Source organism: Neophocaena asiaeorientalis, unplaced genomic scaffold (assembly GCF_003031525.2).
Source record: "Neophocaena asiaeorientalis asiaeorientalis breed wild unplaced genomic scaffold, Neophocaena_asiaeorientalis_V1.1 scaffold26, whole genome shotgun sequence".
Lineage (NCBI taxonomy): Eukaryota > Metazoa > Chordata > Mammalia > Artiodactyla > Phocoenidae > Neophocaena > Neophocaena asiaeorientalis.
In genome coordinates, this window is record NW_020173108.1 from 4,468,098 (window position 1) to 4,487,441 (window position 19,344).

The 19,344-nt window shown below is 38.0% G+C and overlaps 1 protein-coding gene across 2 annotated transcripts in view; it reads right to left on the reverse strand.

Annotated features, from left to right (window-relative positions):
* KCNN2 (potassium calcium-activated channel subfamily N member 2) overlaps positions 1-19,344 on the reverse strand; it is a 173,998-nt gene that overhangs the window by 29,289 nt on the left and 125,365 nt on the right. For both annotated transcript variants that reach the window (XM_024743366.1, XM_024743367.1), the window contains one exon: positions 16,576-16,717. In XM_024743366.1, the coding sequence (XP_024599134.1) occupies positions 16,576-16,717 (142 nt within the window). The remainder of the gene's footprint in view (positions 1-16,575; positions 16,718-19,344) is intronic.

Genomic DNA, 19,344 nt, shown 5'->3' on the forward strand with positions numbered 1-19,344 from the left:
CATAAAGGAAGAGGACAGAGAGGACAAGGTCAGAAATGTATGGGCTGTGTGACAGCTATCTTGATATTTTGGGCTGTGTATAGACAATGAAAGCAAGTGATTTATATGGCTGGATACCAATGAAAGAAAAGAATGGCCTTTGGAAGCATCTACACCTGTTATGTTGACTTTCAGACACCTGCCGCAAAATCTAAATAAGTTGCAGTATACTGATGAGAGGCTAGCCTGAATTGGTGGAAGGAATCAGTGGCCACTCAGGCTAGCCTTCTGTACCTACCCACAGTGTGATGGCATTTGTTTGACAGGAACGGGATCACCTGTTGTATGTAGGCTCCCAGACATTCCTCGATCAGTGAGCCAAGGGAAAGTCAAGAGCTTTTCAATAAGCAGCAGATATAAAACTCTGAGGGGCTTCTACCACTGGAGAGATAGCTCTAAGTGGCAGTTGGCACTATAAGCTGAATATTGTTCTCCTCTGGCAGGAGGCCACTGCTGCAATTCTTCTGGAAAGAAATCAAAATCCCAACAGGAGTGGAAAATCACTGGTATCAAGAGCCTTTGGAAGTTGATTTTTTATTTGTGCTTATTCTTGAGTGATATTTTTTCCCACTGCCAGCCCATTTCTTGCTGAGTGTTCTCTAGCTCACCAAAGTCTTGTGTATTAAATGATTACCTCTGTTGTAAACTAGAGAAGCAAGTGAATCTGACAGTTAAGTAATTAGTGAAACCATTGCCTATATCCCTCACTCCATTATCCTAACTGTACCCTTTAAATTGTACCCCAAGAGCCACTTAGAAACCTCTTTTTCTTCAAAGTCCATTACTCCTTATATGTAAGTCTTATACCTCCCCAGGTTCTTAATAAATCATAAGAAGTTTTGATATGTATAGAATCGGGTTTCAAAAAAGTAACTTAAAAAAAAAAAAAACTTTTAGAGTTATGCAAAATGAAGCTGGCTTACCCCTGAAAGGTGCAAGGTAAGTTCCTGCCAACACATTAATTGTTACAGTAATTTAAGTAATGGCACGATGTTATTGTCCACTCAGTGTCTATTTCCTGCACTATTCTGTTCCATAAAATGAATAGAATGAAAGTAAATACGCTTTTACAACATTTTGTCCAAATCTTGTCATGATCACAATGGATATAGAAACAGTTGGGACTAACATATGTTATTCTCTGAAATTAAGATCCCTGCATGCCTTTAACAAGATGAGTCATAGTCCTTTCACCAAAGTCAGAAAATGTATCCTGGTTACTTTTCTCTCATTTCATTTATGTTATTAAGAAAAAGCTAAGCAAATCACTAACTTGCCACTTCAAGATGCTCAGACAACTAAAAACTAAATAAAAAACAAAACAAAACATGGTGTTTATGATGCCAATACATTACAGTCAAAGGTTTAGGTTTTCCTTGGCTAGTTTATCATCTTTCCTTCTAACAAATTAGATGTTGCAAGAGAGAGAGGAGGAGTGGGGGAGAGAGGCCTTGTCCTTAGAAAACATAAGTAAGTGTTAATGTTCGTTGTGCCAGATCAAAGTGAACAGACAAATGACAATCAGAATGCATAAGCTATAGTTGAATCCCAACACCTGGAGAGTCTTAGATGCTGCCAAATTAAAATGTAGTGCCTGCATAGCAAACGAAACTGTAAAAAAAAAAAAAAGACAATCTACAGAATGGGAGAAAATATTTGTAAACAATGCGACCGACAAGGGCTTAATCTCCAAAATATACGAACAGCTCATACAACTCAATATCAAAAAACCAGGGACTTCCGTGGTGGCGTAGTGGTTAAGAATCCACCTGTCAATGCAGGGGACACAGGTTCAAGCCCTGGTCCGGGAAGATCCCACTGGCCACGAGCAAATAAGCCCATGCACCACAGCTACTGAGCCTGTGCTCTAGAGCCCACGAGCCACAACTACTGAGCCCATGTGCCTAGAGCCCATGCTCCGCAACAAGAGAAGTCACCACAATGAGAAGCCCGCGCACTGCAATAAAGAGTAGCCCCCATTTGCTGCAACTAGAGAAAGCCCACACACAGCAACAAAGACCCAATGCAGCCAAAAGAAAAAAAAAACGACTCAATCGAAAAATGGGCAGAACACCTAAATAGACATTTCTCCAAAGAAAACATACAGATGACCAAGAGTCACATGAAAAGATGCTCAACATCACTAATTATTAGAGAAATGCAAATTAAAACTACAATGAGGTATCACCTCACACCAGTCAGAATGGCCAAAAAGTCTACAAATGACAAGTGCTGGAGAGGGTGTGAAGAAAAAGGAACCCTCCTACACTGTTGGTGGGAATGTAAATTGGTACAACCACTACAGACAAGAGTATGCAGGTTCTTAAAAAAACTAGAGTTGCCATATGATCCAGCAATCCCATTCCTGGGCATATATCCAGACAGAACTACATTCAGAAAGATACATGCACCCATATATTCACAGCAGCACTATTTGCAATAGCCAAGACATGGGAACAGCCTAAATGTCCATCGACAGAGGAATGGATAAAGAAGATGTGGTAGATATACACAATGGAATATTACTCAGCCATAAAAAAGAATGAAATAATGCCATTTGCAGCAACATGGATGCAACTAGAGATTATCATACTAAGTGAAGTCTGACAGAGAAAGAGAAATACTATATGATATCACTTATATGTAGAATCTAAAATATGGCACAAATGAACCTATCTACAAAACAGAAACAGACTCACAGACATAGACATCAGACTTGTGGTTGCCAAGGGGGAGGTGGGGAGGGAGAGGGATGGACTGGGAGTTTGAGTTTAGTAGATATAAACTGTTACATTTAGAATGGATAAACAACCAGGTCCCTACTGTATAGTACAGGGAACTATATTCAATAACCTGTGTTAAACCATAATGAAAAAGAATGTATATACGTGTATAACTGAGTGACTTTTGTACAGCAGAAATTAGCACAACGTTGTAAATCAACTCTACTTCAATAAAAAAAATAAATTAAGATGTAGTGCCCTTCTCTGTTGTATTCTTCTCTAATATAGCACATACATTGAAAGCCATGTCGGTCCCTAGAATTTAAAAGAAGTTCAAGCAGCTCGTTTTCCCCAAGATCATTTATCACACAGTGTTTGAAAAATTCAGAGAAGTGACATATTTTTACTTTAGATCACTGGTGATGCTGATCCTACTAACACTTTTAAGAATGATTTTGAAATACCACTTTGGGATCAAGCTTTAATAACTTAATACACAAGGCTATGGAGAGGAAAATTCCTTTAATAGCACACCGGGGAAAGGTTTTGACTCTTTTCTTATTTAAAAAGGCATCTGCCAAAGATTCAACATAATAATAATAAAATTTATAATTTGGGGGGAAATTCCAGAATACTCACCATCACAGAGAAGCATTCTGCCAAAAATTGCTAAAGTTCCAATTATTCCAGTGTTAAATTAATTATCATCCTGGGTCTTACAATAGCTCCTAAAAGGCCAAACTTTAGTTTGATAGCTGATTGATTGCCTATCACTAATGAAAATTTCTTAACATATTTTGAAAAAATCATGCTTTCTACTGAAAATGCACCTAAGTTAAAGATTAACTTGCATTTAAAAATATTAACTTGTTCTTCAAAGGGAAGGTAAAATGAGTACTTGAAAACATTACCCATGTTTTTGTCCCTGGGGTTGACTGATTCAATATCCTAGAAAAATAAATACCTTTTTTAGTGCACTTGCCTGACAATTATTCTTTCATAAAGATACATAAAACAAGCATTTCTGGCAAGTAAGAAGGATTCTATAAAACATTCAGCTTCAGTATAATATCCCATTGGAGTTTTACAAGATCTCTTTAGGTTATGAAAATAAACAACATTCAAGATAACTTTGAAGATACATTCCCTCTGGGTATCTTCAAATACAGTTGGCCCTTGAACAAGAAGGGGGTTAGGGATGCCCACCCTCCTTGTTGTTGAAAATCCGAGTATAACTTATAGTGGGCCCTCCATAGCTGTGAATTCAATCAACCATGGATTGTGTAGTACTACAGAATTTACTACTGAAAAATATCTGCAATAAGTGGATCCAGGCAGTTCAAACTGGTGTTGTTCAAGGGTCAACTGTATTGTTGATAGGAGGGCAGAGGTCAGTTAAAATGTTCTCATCCTAAGGAAGAGGGGAGAAGGTGTGTGTGGGTTTTTGAGTTCAGTGATAAAACCTGGGTTTAGGAACCCCAACTCTCCTTTAGAGTCATTTGCTTGGTTAGCTCCTTCTTGTGTGCTTTGGTGGCTGGAAAGAGGAAGTGGTACATAAGACGGGTCATTAACAATGAGTCATCCTCAGGTTTAAATCTCCTTATTAGCAATGGTGCCAATGTGAGCGCACGCATTTCAGAGACAGGAAGGGCAGCTCTGCCAATTCAAAGTGCTGATAGTTTAGAAAATGTAGGTGGAATTGTAGAGACAATATGAGTCGAATACTAGAAGGTCACAACAACTTTCAGCTATACTTGCCTGTACCTGGAAAAAAGCAGCTGTCTTATTTTTTAAGAAATTTTCTTGGGGAGAAGTGAAGGTCTGCTTAGGGCAATGGTGGGGAATTTAGCTTTAGGACTGAAAAGGCCCATCATCCCCTCCAGCTGCTCTGCACAAAACAGAAATTATGGTAAGAATTTAAAGATACGCTCTCTTCAATGAGGCTTTATTTGATGAGATTCAATGAACATGCCAGAAAGTACCAGAAAACAAAAAGTAAGGTAAAAGCCTCTTCAAGGTTATTATTTGATATTAAACACCTCATATCAAATTGTACAAGACACATAAAAGATCCTGGGATATTTTTTTTCCTTATTCACACATGCAACACCAAGGAATGGCTCTAGTCTAGTTTTTCAGGGCTCCTACTTCTACTGGCAGGGTAAAAGTAATCCTTAAATGCAAAGACAGGAAGTAGCAGGAATATAATCATACTTTAGGTTTAGCCTTCTTTAATACCAGTCATTCTCTTACTATAAGCTCTGGCTAATTTATGGCTCTCTTTTGGAATATCTTCTGATTGAATTAACATGGTAGTGTTACTATCCTTCAGGGTGAAAACTACTGAACTCTGACAATTGACTGAGATGCCATGTGACCTTAAATCAAGACTCTTTGATACCTGGTAAATTTGATGATGACAATTATGAAGTGTTCTTATCCTAATGTGGTGTAAAAAAGTGATTACTGTTTTATTTTTGCTCCCTGAATAAAACTTAAAAAATTAACTGGTGTGATTTTTAAATTATTACAAAGTGGAAAACCTTTATGCATTGCTTTTGTTTATACAGAATTACTGATGGGATGGAAGAAGCTTAAATTGGTCATATCTGAAGTCACCTCACTTTTGTTGAGAAATACATAATGGACTTGTTGAAATCTAGGGCTTACAGGTCACTATCAGTAGAGGACCACTTATCAGATAATAACCAGTATCCCTAGGACTGTGCAGATATTACTCCATATTTAAAAATAATTTATGCCAAAAAATTCAGTCATCCATACTCTAAATAGTTAAAGGGCCAACAGGAGATGTCATAATTTTACAAAAGTAGAGAAGCAAAAATTAAAAATGAATGACTTTCATTTTAATATAAGACTAGAGATACTCTTACCAATGAGGCTGTATTCTACTCTTGAAACAAACATATATACCCATAGGTAAGGAAAAATGATAGCATTCAGCTTGTGTTGTATCTTTTTTTTTTTTTTTGCAGTACATGGGCCTCTCACTGTTGTGGCCTCTCCCGTTGTGGAGCACTGGCTCCGGCTGTGCAGGCTCAGCGGCCATGGCTCACGGGCCCAGCCGCTCCGTGGCATGTGGGATCTTCCCGGACCGGGGAACGAACCCGTGTCCCCTGCATCGGCAGGCGGGCTCTCAACCACTGTGCCACCAGGGAAGCCCTTGTGTTGTATCTTTACGTACAGATATAAAATGGTAGATAGGGTAACTTTTTAAATGCTGAGCAAATCAATTACTTTATTATAAAGTTGGAGATACTGAGAAACTAGCTGGTACTGACAAAAAGCTAAGACACCATGATGTAACACTGTTATTTGCCTGCCTTCAACCAAAAGGATAAAGCCATTTAAACTTCATCCCAGAGTTTATCATGACATCCAAAACAATAAGTCCTCAGCACCTCCTCAAAAAGTGGAAGGACAGGGGATCAGAATCAAGATGGCGGAGTAGTAGGACATGGAACTCACCTCTTCCCACAAATACATCAAGAATACATGTACAAATGGAACATTTCTCACAGAACACCTATTGAACACTAGCAGAACACCTCAAACATCTGAAAGGACAAGAAAGATCTCCAAGTAATGGGGTAGGACGAAAGGGGCTGTGCAATTTAGGAAGCAGAGCTGAAGTCTTTGCCCACGGCTGTGCAAACCACAGATTCACACCTCCGCAGCTGGCTTTGTAAACGCAGTGCCTGTGGAACATCTGAACGGACAACTGGTGCTCCCACGGCTGGGACGGGTCTGGCCTTAGCAGCTGTGGGCTTTGTGGGCACGTACACATGGGGGCTGGGCTGGGCCAGGGTCTGAGATGCCTCCATAGCTCCCACAGTGGGTCCAGGTGTGTGACAACTGCAGTCCTGGGACCTGACTTCAGCGGACCTGTGCTGGTGGCTTTGTGAAAAACAAAGACTGAGAAGCACCAGGGCTGATAGTCAGCATACCCATGGTTACAGAGGGGCCAAGGGCAGTGCTAACAACAGTGTGCTTTGTGAGCCTGCTCAATGGATGAAAGTGACATAGCAGAGTACACTCACGGGTGAACAGGCCCAGTGGAGGAATACTCAGTGGCTTCTCTCCCCGTGGGAGCAGTCCAATCCTGCCTACCTCACCCTGCATATCAGAAATGCAGCTCAGAAATGGAGCTGGGGTCTTCTACTCCAACAACTAGGGAGCAGACTCTGCCCTGGACAGGTCAGTGACAGCCACAGAGCAAAGAGGAGGCCCTGCTCAATATCCAGTGCAGGCTCTGGTCACCACAACGTCAGTCACACCTCCTATCAAGGGGATAACAGCCAGAATACACTGAGGAAAGAGGTGGCAGTCATCCATACTAAAAACAGCCTTCACACCGAAAAATATTAATGAGTTGATATGCAGGCTACACAGGGACGTCAGGGACGTTCCCACATAAAAATAGTCCTCCAAGACCACAGTAGATAATTGTTCTTCCTAAACTCATAGGGCAACAGAAATATAAGTAAAATGAAAGCAGAGAAACCACTTCCAATTAAAAGGTCAAGATAATTCCCCTGAAAGAACAAACAATGAAACAGCTCTCTTCAGTCTAACAGTCATCGAGTTCAAAAAGGAGATAATGAAAAATCTGAAGGAATTAAGAAAGGCTATTGACAGAAATGCAGATTACTGTAAAAAGGAACTAGAAACTATAAGGAGGAGCCAAGAAAAATTAGAGAATTCATTTGAAGAAACAAAAGCTGAACTAAAGGCTATGAATAGCAGAATGCATAATGCAGAAGAACAAATTAGTGATCTAGAAGATAGAATAATGGAAATCACCCAATCAGGACAGCAGACAGAAACCCAAATGAAAACAGAAAGAAAGCAGTATAGGAGACCTATGGGATAACATAAAGCATGCCAATCTATACATAATAGAGATCCCAAAAAGAGAATAGAGAATTGAAAATGTATTTGAAGAAATTATGGCTGAAAACTTCCCAAAACTAAAGAAGGAAACAGATATCCAGATACAGGAAGCACAGAGGGTCCTGAACAAGATAAACCCAAATAGACCTGCACCAAGACATATTATAATAAGAATAGCAAAAGTTAAAGAGGATTCTAAAGGCAGCAAGAAAAAAAACAAAGAATTAATTGCAAGGCAACCCCCCATAAGGCTATTAGCGGATTTCTCTACAGAAATGATGCAGGCCAGAAGGGAGTAACAAGATATATTCAAAGTCCTAAAAGGGAAAAATCTGCAACCTAGGATACTCTACCCAGCAAGATTATCATTTAGAATAGATGGAGAAATAAATAATTTTTTAGACAAGTAAAAACTAAAAGAATACAGCAATCCTAAACCTACCCTAAAGAAAATATGGAAAGGTCTTCTCTAAATAGAAAAGTAGCAAGAATCTGTAGAAAAGAGAAAATCATAATTGGAAAGTAAATCACTTAAATAAGACAGTACACAGATTAAAAAAATCAAAAAAATTCTGTGAAAGCAATAACCACAATGAACAGAAAAAGGATGAAAATGAAGATCCAAAATAGGACATCAAAATCATAAAATGTGAGGGAAAAGAATAAGAAAATGTAGATTTTTTTTTTCTAAAATGTGTTTGAGCCTATATGACTACCAGTATAAAGCAAGTAGATATAGAAAGGGGTTATCATACTTAACAAACACAGCACAAATCAAAAACATACAATAGAGTCACAAAAACCAAAAAGAAGAGAACATAAGCATAATACAAAAGAAAATAATTAAACTACAAAAGGAAAAACAAAAAGAAAAAGAAAGGGACAAAGAAGAAATATAAAATCAATGGAAAAACAAGGTTAAAATGGCAATAAATACATATCTATCAATAATTACCTTAAATGTCACTGGACTAAATGCTCCAATCAAAAGACACAGAGTGGTAGACTGGATAAAAAAACAAGATCCTACAATATTCTGCCTACAAGAGACACACTTTAGGGCAAAGCACAGATAAATTAAAAGTGAGGGGATGGAAAAAGATATTTCATGCAAATGGAAAGGACAAGAAAGTGGGGGGGCACAATGCTTATATCAGACAAAATAGACTTTAAAACAAAGGCTATAAAGAAAGATAAAGAAGGACACTCTATAATGATAAAAGGATCAATACAAGGAGAGAATATTACACTTGTCAATATATATGCACCCAATATATGTACACCCGAATACATAAAACAAATACTAACAGACATAAAGGGAGAAATTGACAGGAATACAATAATATTAGGAGACTTTAACACCCCACTCACATCAAAAGATAGATCTTCAAGAGAGAAACTCAATAAGGCAACAGAGATCTTAAATGATACAACATAACAGTTAGACTTAATTAGGACATTACATCCAAAAAAAGCAGAATACACATTCTTTACAAGTGTACATGGAACATTCTCTAGGATTGACCACATGCTTGGGCACAAAACAAGCCTCAGCAAATTGAAGAGTATAGAAATGATTTCAAGCATCTTTTCTGACCATAATGGCATGAAACTAGAAATCAACCACGGAAAAGAAATGAGAAAAAAAAAACAATTACATGGAGACTAAACAACATGCTACTATAAAACCAATGGGTCAATGCTGAAATCAAAGAAGAAATTAAAAAATACCTTGAGGCAAATGACAATGAAAACACAACCATACAAAATCCATGGCATTCAGCAAAGGTAATTCTTAGAGGGAAGTTCATAGTAATACAGGCCTTCCTTAAGAAACAAGAAAAATCTCAAACAATCTAACCCGTCTAAAAGAATTATAAAATGAACAATAAACAAAACCTAAAGTCAGCAGAAGGAAGGAGATAATAAAGATCAGCGAGGAAGTAAATAAAATAGATTAAAAAACAATAGAAGAAATTAATAAAACCAAGAGCTCATTCTTTGAAAGGGTAGGAAAATTTACAAACCTCTGGCTAGGCTCACCATGAAGAAAGAGAGATGACCCAAATAAATAAATAAAATAAGAAATCAAAGAGGAGAAATCACAACAGATACAGTAGAAATACAAAAAAACATGAGAATACTATGAACAATTATATGCCAACAAATTTGACAACTTCATAAAAATGAACAACTTTCTAGAAACATACAGCCCACCAAAACTGAATCAAGAAGAAATAGATAACTTGAACAGACCAATCACTAGAAATGAAATCGAATCAGTAATAAAAAACTCACTACAAACAAAAGTTCAGGACCAGATGGCTTCACTGGGAAATTCTACTAAACATACAAAGAAAAACTTATACTGATTCCTCTCAAACTCTTCCAAAAGATTGAAGATGAAGGAATACTCCCAAAGACATTCTATGAAGCCACAATCACCCTGACGCCAAAACCAGACAAAAACACTAACAACAAAAAAAATTACAGGCCAATATCTTTGATGAATATAGATGTGACAATTCTGAACAAAATATTAGCAAAGTGAATCCAATGGCACATAAGAAATGTCATACACCACGACCAAGTGGGATTCATCCCAGGTTCACAAGGATGGTTCAACACACACAAATCAATCAATGTGATACTCCACATCAACAAAAGAAAAGACAAAAACCACATGATCATCTCAACAAATGCAGAAAAAACATTTGATAAAATTCAGCATCTATTCATGATAAAAACCCTTATGAAAGTGGGTATAGAGGGAACATATGTCGACATAAAAGCTATTTATGACAAACCCACAGCCAGTATAATACACAATGGTGAAAAGCTGAAAGCCTTCCTCCTAAAATCTGGAACAAGACAAGGATGCCCACTGTCACCACTTCTCTTCAACACTGTAGTGGAAGTCCTAGCCACAGCAATCAGACAAGAAAAAGAAATAAAAGTTATTCAGTTTCGTAGGAAGAGGTAAAACTGTCATTATGCAGATAACATGATAATATATATAGAAAACCCTAAAGACTCCACACAAAAACTACTAAAACTGATAAACTAATTCAGCAAGGTAGCAGGATACAAGATTAACATACAGAAATTGGTTGCATTTCTTTACACTAATAATGAAGTATAAGAAAGGGAATGCAAACTAGCAATCCCTTTTAAAATTGCACTAAAAAAAATACTTAGGAATAAATCTCACCAAGGACATGAAAGACTTATATGCTGAGAACTACAGAGCATTAATACAGGAAATTAAAGATGATTCAAAGAAATGGAAAGCTATCCCATGCTCTTGGATTGAAAGAATTAATACTATTAAAATGAGCATACTACCCAAAGCAATCTACAGATTCAATGTGATCCCTATTAAATTACCCATGACATTTTTCAGAGAAATAGAGCAAATAATTCTAAAATTTATACGGAACCATAAAAGACCCAGAATTGCCAAAGCAATCCCGAGGAAAAAGAACAAAGCTGGAGGCATAAACCTCCCAGACTTAAGATGATACTACAAGGCTATAGTAATCAAAACAGCAAGGTATTGGCACAAAAACAGACACACAGATAAATGGAACATAATAGAGAACCCAGAAATAAACCTGCACACCTATAAATGATTAATCTTCAACAAAGGAGGCAAGAATATACAATGGAGAAAAGATAGTCTCTTCAGCAAGTGGTGTTGTGAAAGTTGGACAGCCCCATGTAAATCAATGAAGTTAGGACCCACGCTCACACCGTACACAAAAATAAACTCAAAATGGCTCAAAGACCTAAACTATAAGACAGGACACCATAAAACTCCTAGAAGAGAACATAGGCAAAACATTCTCTGACATAAATTGTACCAATGTTTTCTTGGGTCAGCCTTGCAAGGCAAAAGACATAAAAACAAAAATAAGCAAATGGACCTAATCAAACTTAAAAGCCATTGCACAGCAAAGGAAACTATAAACAAAATGAAATAACCTATGGAATGGGAGAAAATATTTGAAAATGATGTGACCGACAAGGGCTTAATCTCCAAAAAAACCAAACAACCCAATCAAAAAATGGGCAGAAGACCTAAATAGACATTTCTCCAAAGAAGACATACAGATGGCCAAGACATACAGATGGCACATGAAAAAGATGCTCAACATCACTAATTATTAGAGAAATGCAAATCAAAGCTACAATGAGGTACCACCTCACACCAGTCAGAATGGCCATTATTAAAAAGTCTACAAATAACAAATGCTGCAGAGGGTTTGGAGAAAAGGGAACCCTCCTACACTGTTGGTGGGAATGTAAGTTGGTGCAGCCACTATGGAAAACAGTATGGAAGTTCCTCAGAAAACTAAAAGTAGAGTTGCCATATGATCCAGCAATCCCACTCCTGGGCATATATCCAGACAAAACTATAATTCAAAAAGATACAAGTACCCCTAGGTTCATAGCAGCACTATTTACAATAGCCAAGACATGGAAACAACCCAAATGTCCATCAACAGATGAATGGATAAAGAAGATGTGGTATATATATATACCACATATAGATGTGGTATATATATATATATATACACACACACACACACACACACACACACACACACACACACACACACAAAATGGAATACTACTAAGCCATAAAGAAGAATAAAATAATGCCATTTGCAGCAACATGGATGGACCTAGAGATTATCATACTAAGCAAAGTGAGTCAGAAAGAAAAAGACAAGTACCATATGATATCACATGTGGAATCTAAGATACCACACAAATCAACATATCTATAAAACAAAAACCGACTCACAGACATAGAGAACGAACTTTTGGTTGCCAAGGTGGGTGGGATAGGGGAGGGAAGAATTGGGAGTTTGGGATTAGTAGAGGCAAACTATTATATATACGATTGGTAAACAACAAGATTCTACTGTATAACATAGGGAACTATACTATATTCAATATCCTGTGACAAACCATAAAGGAAAAAGAATATGAAAAAGAATATATATTATGTATAACTGAGTCACTGTGCTGTACAGAAGAAATACAACGTTGTAAAAAAACTATATTTCAATAACATTTTTTAAAAAAGAGGAAGGATAGAAGACTAAGGAAAAAGTAAGTAATTGCAACCATAATAGTTTTGTCTTGAAGGGTAATGAGGGACCTTGTCTATTAGGCAATCCTATGATCTTAGGTTTTTAAAATAATACCCAGGGGAAAGGAAGAGATCTTTGTCTCTTAAGCTCTAATATTAGTTAGGTCTTGGTAAAACAAAAATTTCTACTTGACTTGTTTGATCTATCACAATGGAATTCTTGTTCAGGCATTTCAGTATATGAAGTCCACTTGTTTTAGTATTTTCATAATCATCTATGTATAGCATTGTAAACACAACCTAAAACTCATTTAAAAAGCTTTGCATGATTGTCTTGGATTTACAATTTACATTTCAGGCAAGGAGAAGTTATTTTTTGATAAGACCATTTGTTTCTCTCTTAGAAATATTCTGGAAAACTCTCTCTCCTCATGGTTTAACAATATTTCTGCCAAGACCATGGCTGAAATGTCCTAAATCTTAATGTCCTTGGCTCCCAAAAATATAACTCATGACATAAATTAAGTTATTTAAAAATTTTAAATTACATTTTAATTTTGAGTTTTTACCAATGAAATGTGAACATCTAAGATGATCCTATGAAATAATTCATTAGCTTTATGAAGAAATAATGCAGTGTTAATTTCTTTATGTCTACATTTTTGAAATAGGAAAGCTTTGTAGGTATTAGCATTCAGATCAACTGTATTTTACTTCAAAGTGCAAAAAAAACCACATAAAGGTATAAATTCTATCAAAATTTCCTAAACACAAGAACAAGAAAATTGAAATATAAAAGAACACAAAGAATCATAGTACTTCAGAGACAATACACAAGATGATTCAGGGATGACCCTGTGCTCTCCCAGGAGTATTGTGAATTGCGTTTCTTTTTCACAATTTATTAAAGGCCAGAGAGATGACTCATGAGAAATGTGACAATATGTATTTTACCTAAACATGCATTGCAAAAGTCCCGGGGAGAATAGGCTGGAAAAAGAAAGAAAAAAAAAAAGCCTGAAATTTTAAAAGAAGTCATATCTAGCTTAGACAATCCCAAAGTAACAAACTGGTATTTAAACTTCCTGATATCAAAAGCAAAAAAAAAAAAAAAAATTGTCTCACAAAAGAGAAACACAGTTCATCTAAAGGAAACTAACCTTTTCTATAGACTCTGAAAAAAATTTATGTCTTAGGAAACTATATTTGTCAGCCACTCTCTGTAATAGTTTCTAGGTAACTGCAATACATAGGCTCTTCATCCCCAGGAAATTTACATGGGATATAACCAATTCCCAGAAGCTCACCCCCAGAAGACTGCTCTGTGGCCTGACTCTGTGGGAATTTATTTGGCCGATGGATAGAGACAATGCAACTCTACACAGTATTTCAATTAGGCTAGTCAAAGAGCACTCAATTTCTCTATATGCAAGTAAACAATTTTTGATCGGGTCAATTAAGAAATGTCTGTTCCTTAAGAGGGAGATGGAATGGAGCTCCTCAGCTTAAGGACAGAGGGCCTGTTTTCACCATGAGCTTAGAGGACAGCAGTGAAGTCACTGTAAATTTCACTGCATATAACATTTTTGTGTCCATATAAATTTAAAGTGGCTTATAAAATATTTTCTAAAAATAAACTAAGATCACCAGTGACATCTAAGCAAGGAAGTAGTTCAATGAACTAAATATAAAATTTGTGCCATCAGATGAGATTTTGCAGGAGCTGTTCTTGAGACATTAGGGACAGAGAAAAAAAATCAAGGAAAGATAAAAGTATTACAAGATCCAGGCAAGGTTAGCCTCAAACTTGGCTCTGATCCGTGGCAAATGAAGAGGTTTGCATAAACCCTGAGTCATACCTGATTCAAGAATAAAAGGGAGGTATCTTGCCAAAAAGCAAAACCAAGGAACTTGTTTCTAAGAAGCATAAGGGGAAAGACTCTGCAATTACCAGTTCTGTGTTTATAAATAGCATCATTCATGTCCCTTGTGGGCTTGTTATGGGCCCTCCAAAAATACATCCATGCAAATTTTATTTCCCAAAGCATTATACTATATAATAAAATGCTATCTTTTGAGGAAAAAGGAAGTGATCCAAGAGTAAACATAAAGGACCATACCAATTTTAATGAAAAAAAATCACTAAAATTCACAAAACTGTACTTTTCTTTTACAAGCAAACAATGTTAAATTATGACCCCGAATTATATTTTCTACGAATGGTCATCTTGTTACTACTGTAACCTTAAAATTAGCCCCCAGGTTTTATTTTCACATCTAGCTATTCAGTGCTACTAAGTGGGAGAAGAATGTTCCCACTCTATGTATGTCATGGGCACTCAGTCCTCCCAGCTAGTTCTGACTCTTGGAACAATCTTCCAAGGCAGCTGCTACAAGGGTACACGCTGCCCTGGCTACCATTCAAAGGCCCTCGCATGGGGAGCCTGTTCCCCTCCTGCCAACTTGTGGGTGGACACAATGAAGGCGTTGGGCAGAGATGCCTAACTTCAGACATTCTGGGAATTTCCTGACTAAGGAGCTTCCAGTACTAGTTCACATCCTTCTGTAGGCAGGAACCAAACAAGTATCAGGATAATGCTCTTTGCTGTAATCCAACGATAAAAAGAAGATAAGGAATGGAGAGAACCTAGGTCACTAAAAGTGGTGCATCTGGCTTAGACATTTCAAAGTTCACACCACATAATAATAAATTTTAGACAATTTGCTAGCCTTTCATTTTCAGACATCTAAAACAAAGGGTACACACCAGCCCTGGCCACATCTTAGTGTGTAAGGGGCAAGGAACATGTCTGAGCCTGCTAGGTGTCCCAGAAGAGTGACACATCACCACAGGCAGCAAACCTCACTCAAGAGATCCCCAAGATCTGGCCTCCCACCCCCAGCCTCATGCCACTTTTCCTCTTTACTCTGTACACTCCTGGCCTGGTGGCCTTACATCAACGTACCAAGCTCCTCCTTGCCTCACTCTCTTCAAATAAACTATTTCCTCTTCCTGGAATGCCCTTCCTTCCCCCCACTTTGCCTCGCTACCTACCCTTCCCACCTCAGTTTAAGAGTCAACTTTCCAGGAATTTATTTCTCTTAGTAGATCCCATTCTTCTCCCTCAGTCCCCCCAAATCTGATCAGAAATCTTACTTCCTTACATACTTGTCACAAATGTAAATAACAATCATTTGTTAATTATTTTAAAAAGTAGGCATTCCCCTGTAAGCTCCATGAAGGCAGGACAGAGAGAGTTCATCCCTTTCCTGCTATATTCTCAGTTGCTAGGCCAGCGCCATAATCGGCACTCAACAAGTATTTGTTAAAATGATAAATATTATCTAATTATATAATTGGAAAAAAATGTAATTCTTCAACCGTTCAACACATTGCAAGATAGTTATTATGGTCCACATTTTACAGTTGAGAGAAGTACATTTCACAGAAGAGGATTTCACTCAAGTTCACATGGCTAATAGGAAATGGCAGAACTCAGACTTAAAGAACTTCTGACCTTGAAGCTGAAGCTCTAAGATCAAATTTGCTCATCAAATTAGCACATAGCCCACAAAGAGCATTCTAGCAGCACTCTGTCCTCAATGGAGCTTCACAACGAAGAGAATTAGGATGAGAACTGTTGATGTTCTCTCTGAACAGAGAACTGATTTATTTATGCTGCCTTCCTGATGTTTGGAAATTGAAGTAGCGTACTATGACTTATGCACATGGATGGAATGGTCTAAAGTACTTTCTTGAGTGTTCATCAAAGAGACAGAAAGTGAAAAGACACTTACCATAATTCCAGTGAGCAAACAGACTCCTTTCCCACAGTATGTGTTAGGTACCATGTCACCATAACCAATGGAGAGAAAAGTTATTGATATCAACCACATTGCTCCAAGGAAGTTGCTAGTAACATCCTGTTGATCATGGTACCTGAAAAATAGCAAACAAAGCCAGTCCTTCATAATTAATCTGGAGTAGGGCTTCCAAGGGCAGCTTGATTCAATACAGTGAATTTACTAAGTAGCGTCTATAAAATGCTCTATTTAGAGGTTTTCAAAGCTCATTATTATAAATAAAAGTGGAGTTCTACCTAAGCAATCTGAAAGACATCAGAATTTCTCAACTTTAAAAATAATCTGAAAGAGAAACTGTAAAATACGAAAATTGCTTTTCTCACTGGTTTAAGTTGATTAACGCACATTTATCTTTCAATCCTGCTTTGGCCTTGCTCACATCTCATCCTTCCTTGATGCCCACTGATGTGCCCAACTGGTGGAACAATATGCAGTGCCCCGATCTCCCTCCTCACCTTTGTACCAAAAGGAGCCACGGTGTTCCCTTTGCTACCTTTATTTCTTAATGGGCCAACTCCTAGTCATCTTTCAAAATAAGTTCAGGTGGGAGCCTCTTCTGTCTACGCTCCTCCCAGCCCATTTCTCGGGCTCCCTCAGTATCCCATATATTCCTCCATCACAGGACTACATTGTAACTGTCTACCTGGAGGTCCTGTACTAGCCATCCTCCTTGAAGATGGAAAATGTACCTTTGATTGCATAATCCATGCCCAGAACTGGAGCTTAATATAAGTTATTACCTCACCAGATACACACAAAGAGTTTATAGTCAAAAAGAGGGAGAGGGATGCAATTTATCCTCATTATTCTATGAGGTGTCAAATTTTTCTAATGAGAAGAAGGATTTTTATATCAGAAACAGATATAAAATTTTGCTTGAAGTATCAGTGTTAAACAGTAACCCTGGCCCATCGTGGGGCACTATTATCCACCATGCATACAACTGTGAGGCCATGCAAGTTGTTACTTTAGAGAAACTTGCCCTGGATGCATGCTCTGTGTAGTCATGGGGCAGAGTAGCCCTCCTCCATGGCAGTCACACCCCAGACTCTCTCTGGTCACTAGAGACATTCCTTGCTCTTCATCCAACTTCTGTAAGGACCACCCTTTCTTCCCAGCTCTCAGATACCACTGGGGATGGCTTTCCCTTCCTTATTTCTTGCCCTCCAAAGCATGCTGATAATCCCCTAGCTTGCACTCACTCAGTCCTGCCTTTCAGCTCGAGAATGTGTCTGTGTAGCCAGAGCTGTGGAGGCAAGGAGGCTGCCCCATGACCTGAGCCCCAGGATTGATTCCATATACAACCTACATTGGGCCAGTGCATTCTCTCTCTCTCTCTTTTTTTTTCTGTTCTTCATATCATTCCAAGGCTTCTGCATCTATAGCCCAAAGTGCAGGAAGTTTATAGAGTATAAGCTTTCCTCTGCAGTTTCACACCTCTGAAGGGGAGACTGTGGATCTTGCCTCTGTCTTTGGATACAGAAAGGCCTATGCTTAACACTTTGGTACCTTTGTTTTCTAACAAAGAAGAGAGAACTAAGAAATGGTATTTTTTGCTACTTTGGTCTAGGGAAAGAGAAACCTCTGCCTGGAGTGAGTGGAACCCCAGAGTAAGGAAGAGTGACGGCATCACCGTATCTTCAAAAAGAAAATGGAAGGGCACGCACACAGGCAGCCAGCCCTGCTGAGGGGCATCCTGTGATTCTCTGGTGGTGGGAGGGCAGCAACCTCCACCATTCTACCCCAGGGAACTGCCACTATGACTTAGATGCAGAGTCCCCTCTTCCCAGGATGGCTGGGTGGAGAGGCTGTCATTGCCAAAAGGAAGGTCAAGATGTACTCATATTACTCAGCCTTAAAAAAAGAATGAAATAATGCCATTTGCAGCAACATGGATGGACCTAGAGATTCTCATACTAAGTGAAGTAAGTCAGACAGGGGAAGACAAATATCATCTGATATCACTTATATGTGGAATCTAAGAAAATGATACAAATGAACTTATTTACAAAAAAAATGGACATAGAAAACAAATTTATGGTTAACAAAGGGGAGGGATAAATTAAGAGTTTGGGATTCACAGATATACACTAATATACATAAAATAAATAAACAACAAGGATCTATTGTATATTACAGGGTACTATATTCAATATCTTGTAATAACCTATAATGGAAAAGAAACTGAAAAAGAATCTAGATATGCGTATATATATATATGAAAAGAATATATATCTATCTGAATCAGTTCGCTGTACACCTGAAACTAACACAACATTGTAAATCAACTATAATTCAAAAACAAGATCAATTCCTAGCTTTTAAGGAAGACAGATGAGTGCATTTCCTCTGAGAAACTCTGTTAAATAACATGCACATAGGATTAGGGTGATGCGATCCATGCTGTAGTTCGGCTACAACATGAGCTACCAGGCTCTGTGGACTGCTCGGGGAGCCTGCTATGCCTGTGTGATGAGACTTCCATGGGGCCATGTGGTTTTTATTTCAAACAAGATCCTTAGAAGTAAGCTTTGGATGAATAACCCAATCATGATATTGGGGCTTTCTATGAATAGTCCTCATCAAGCAGTTGCCTGAAATAGGGATACCCCAGGGAACTGCCACTATGACTTAGATGCAGAGTCCCCTCTTCCCAGGATGGCTGGGTGGAGAGGCTGTCATTGCCAAAAGGAAGGTCAAGAT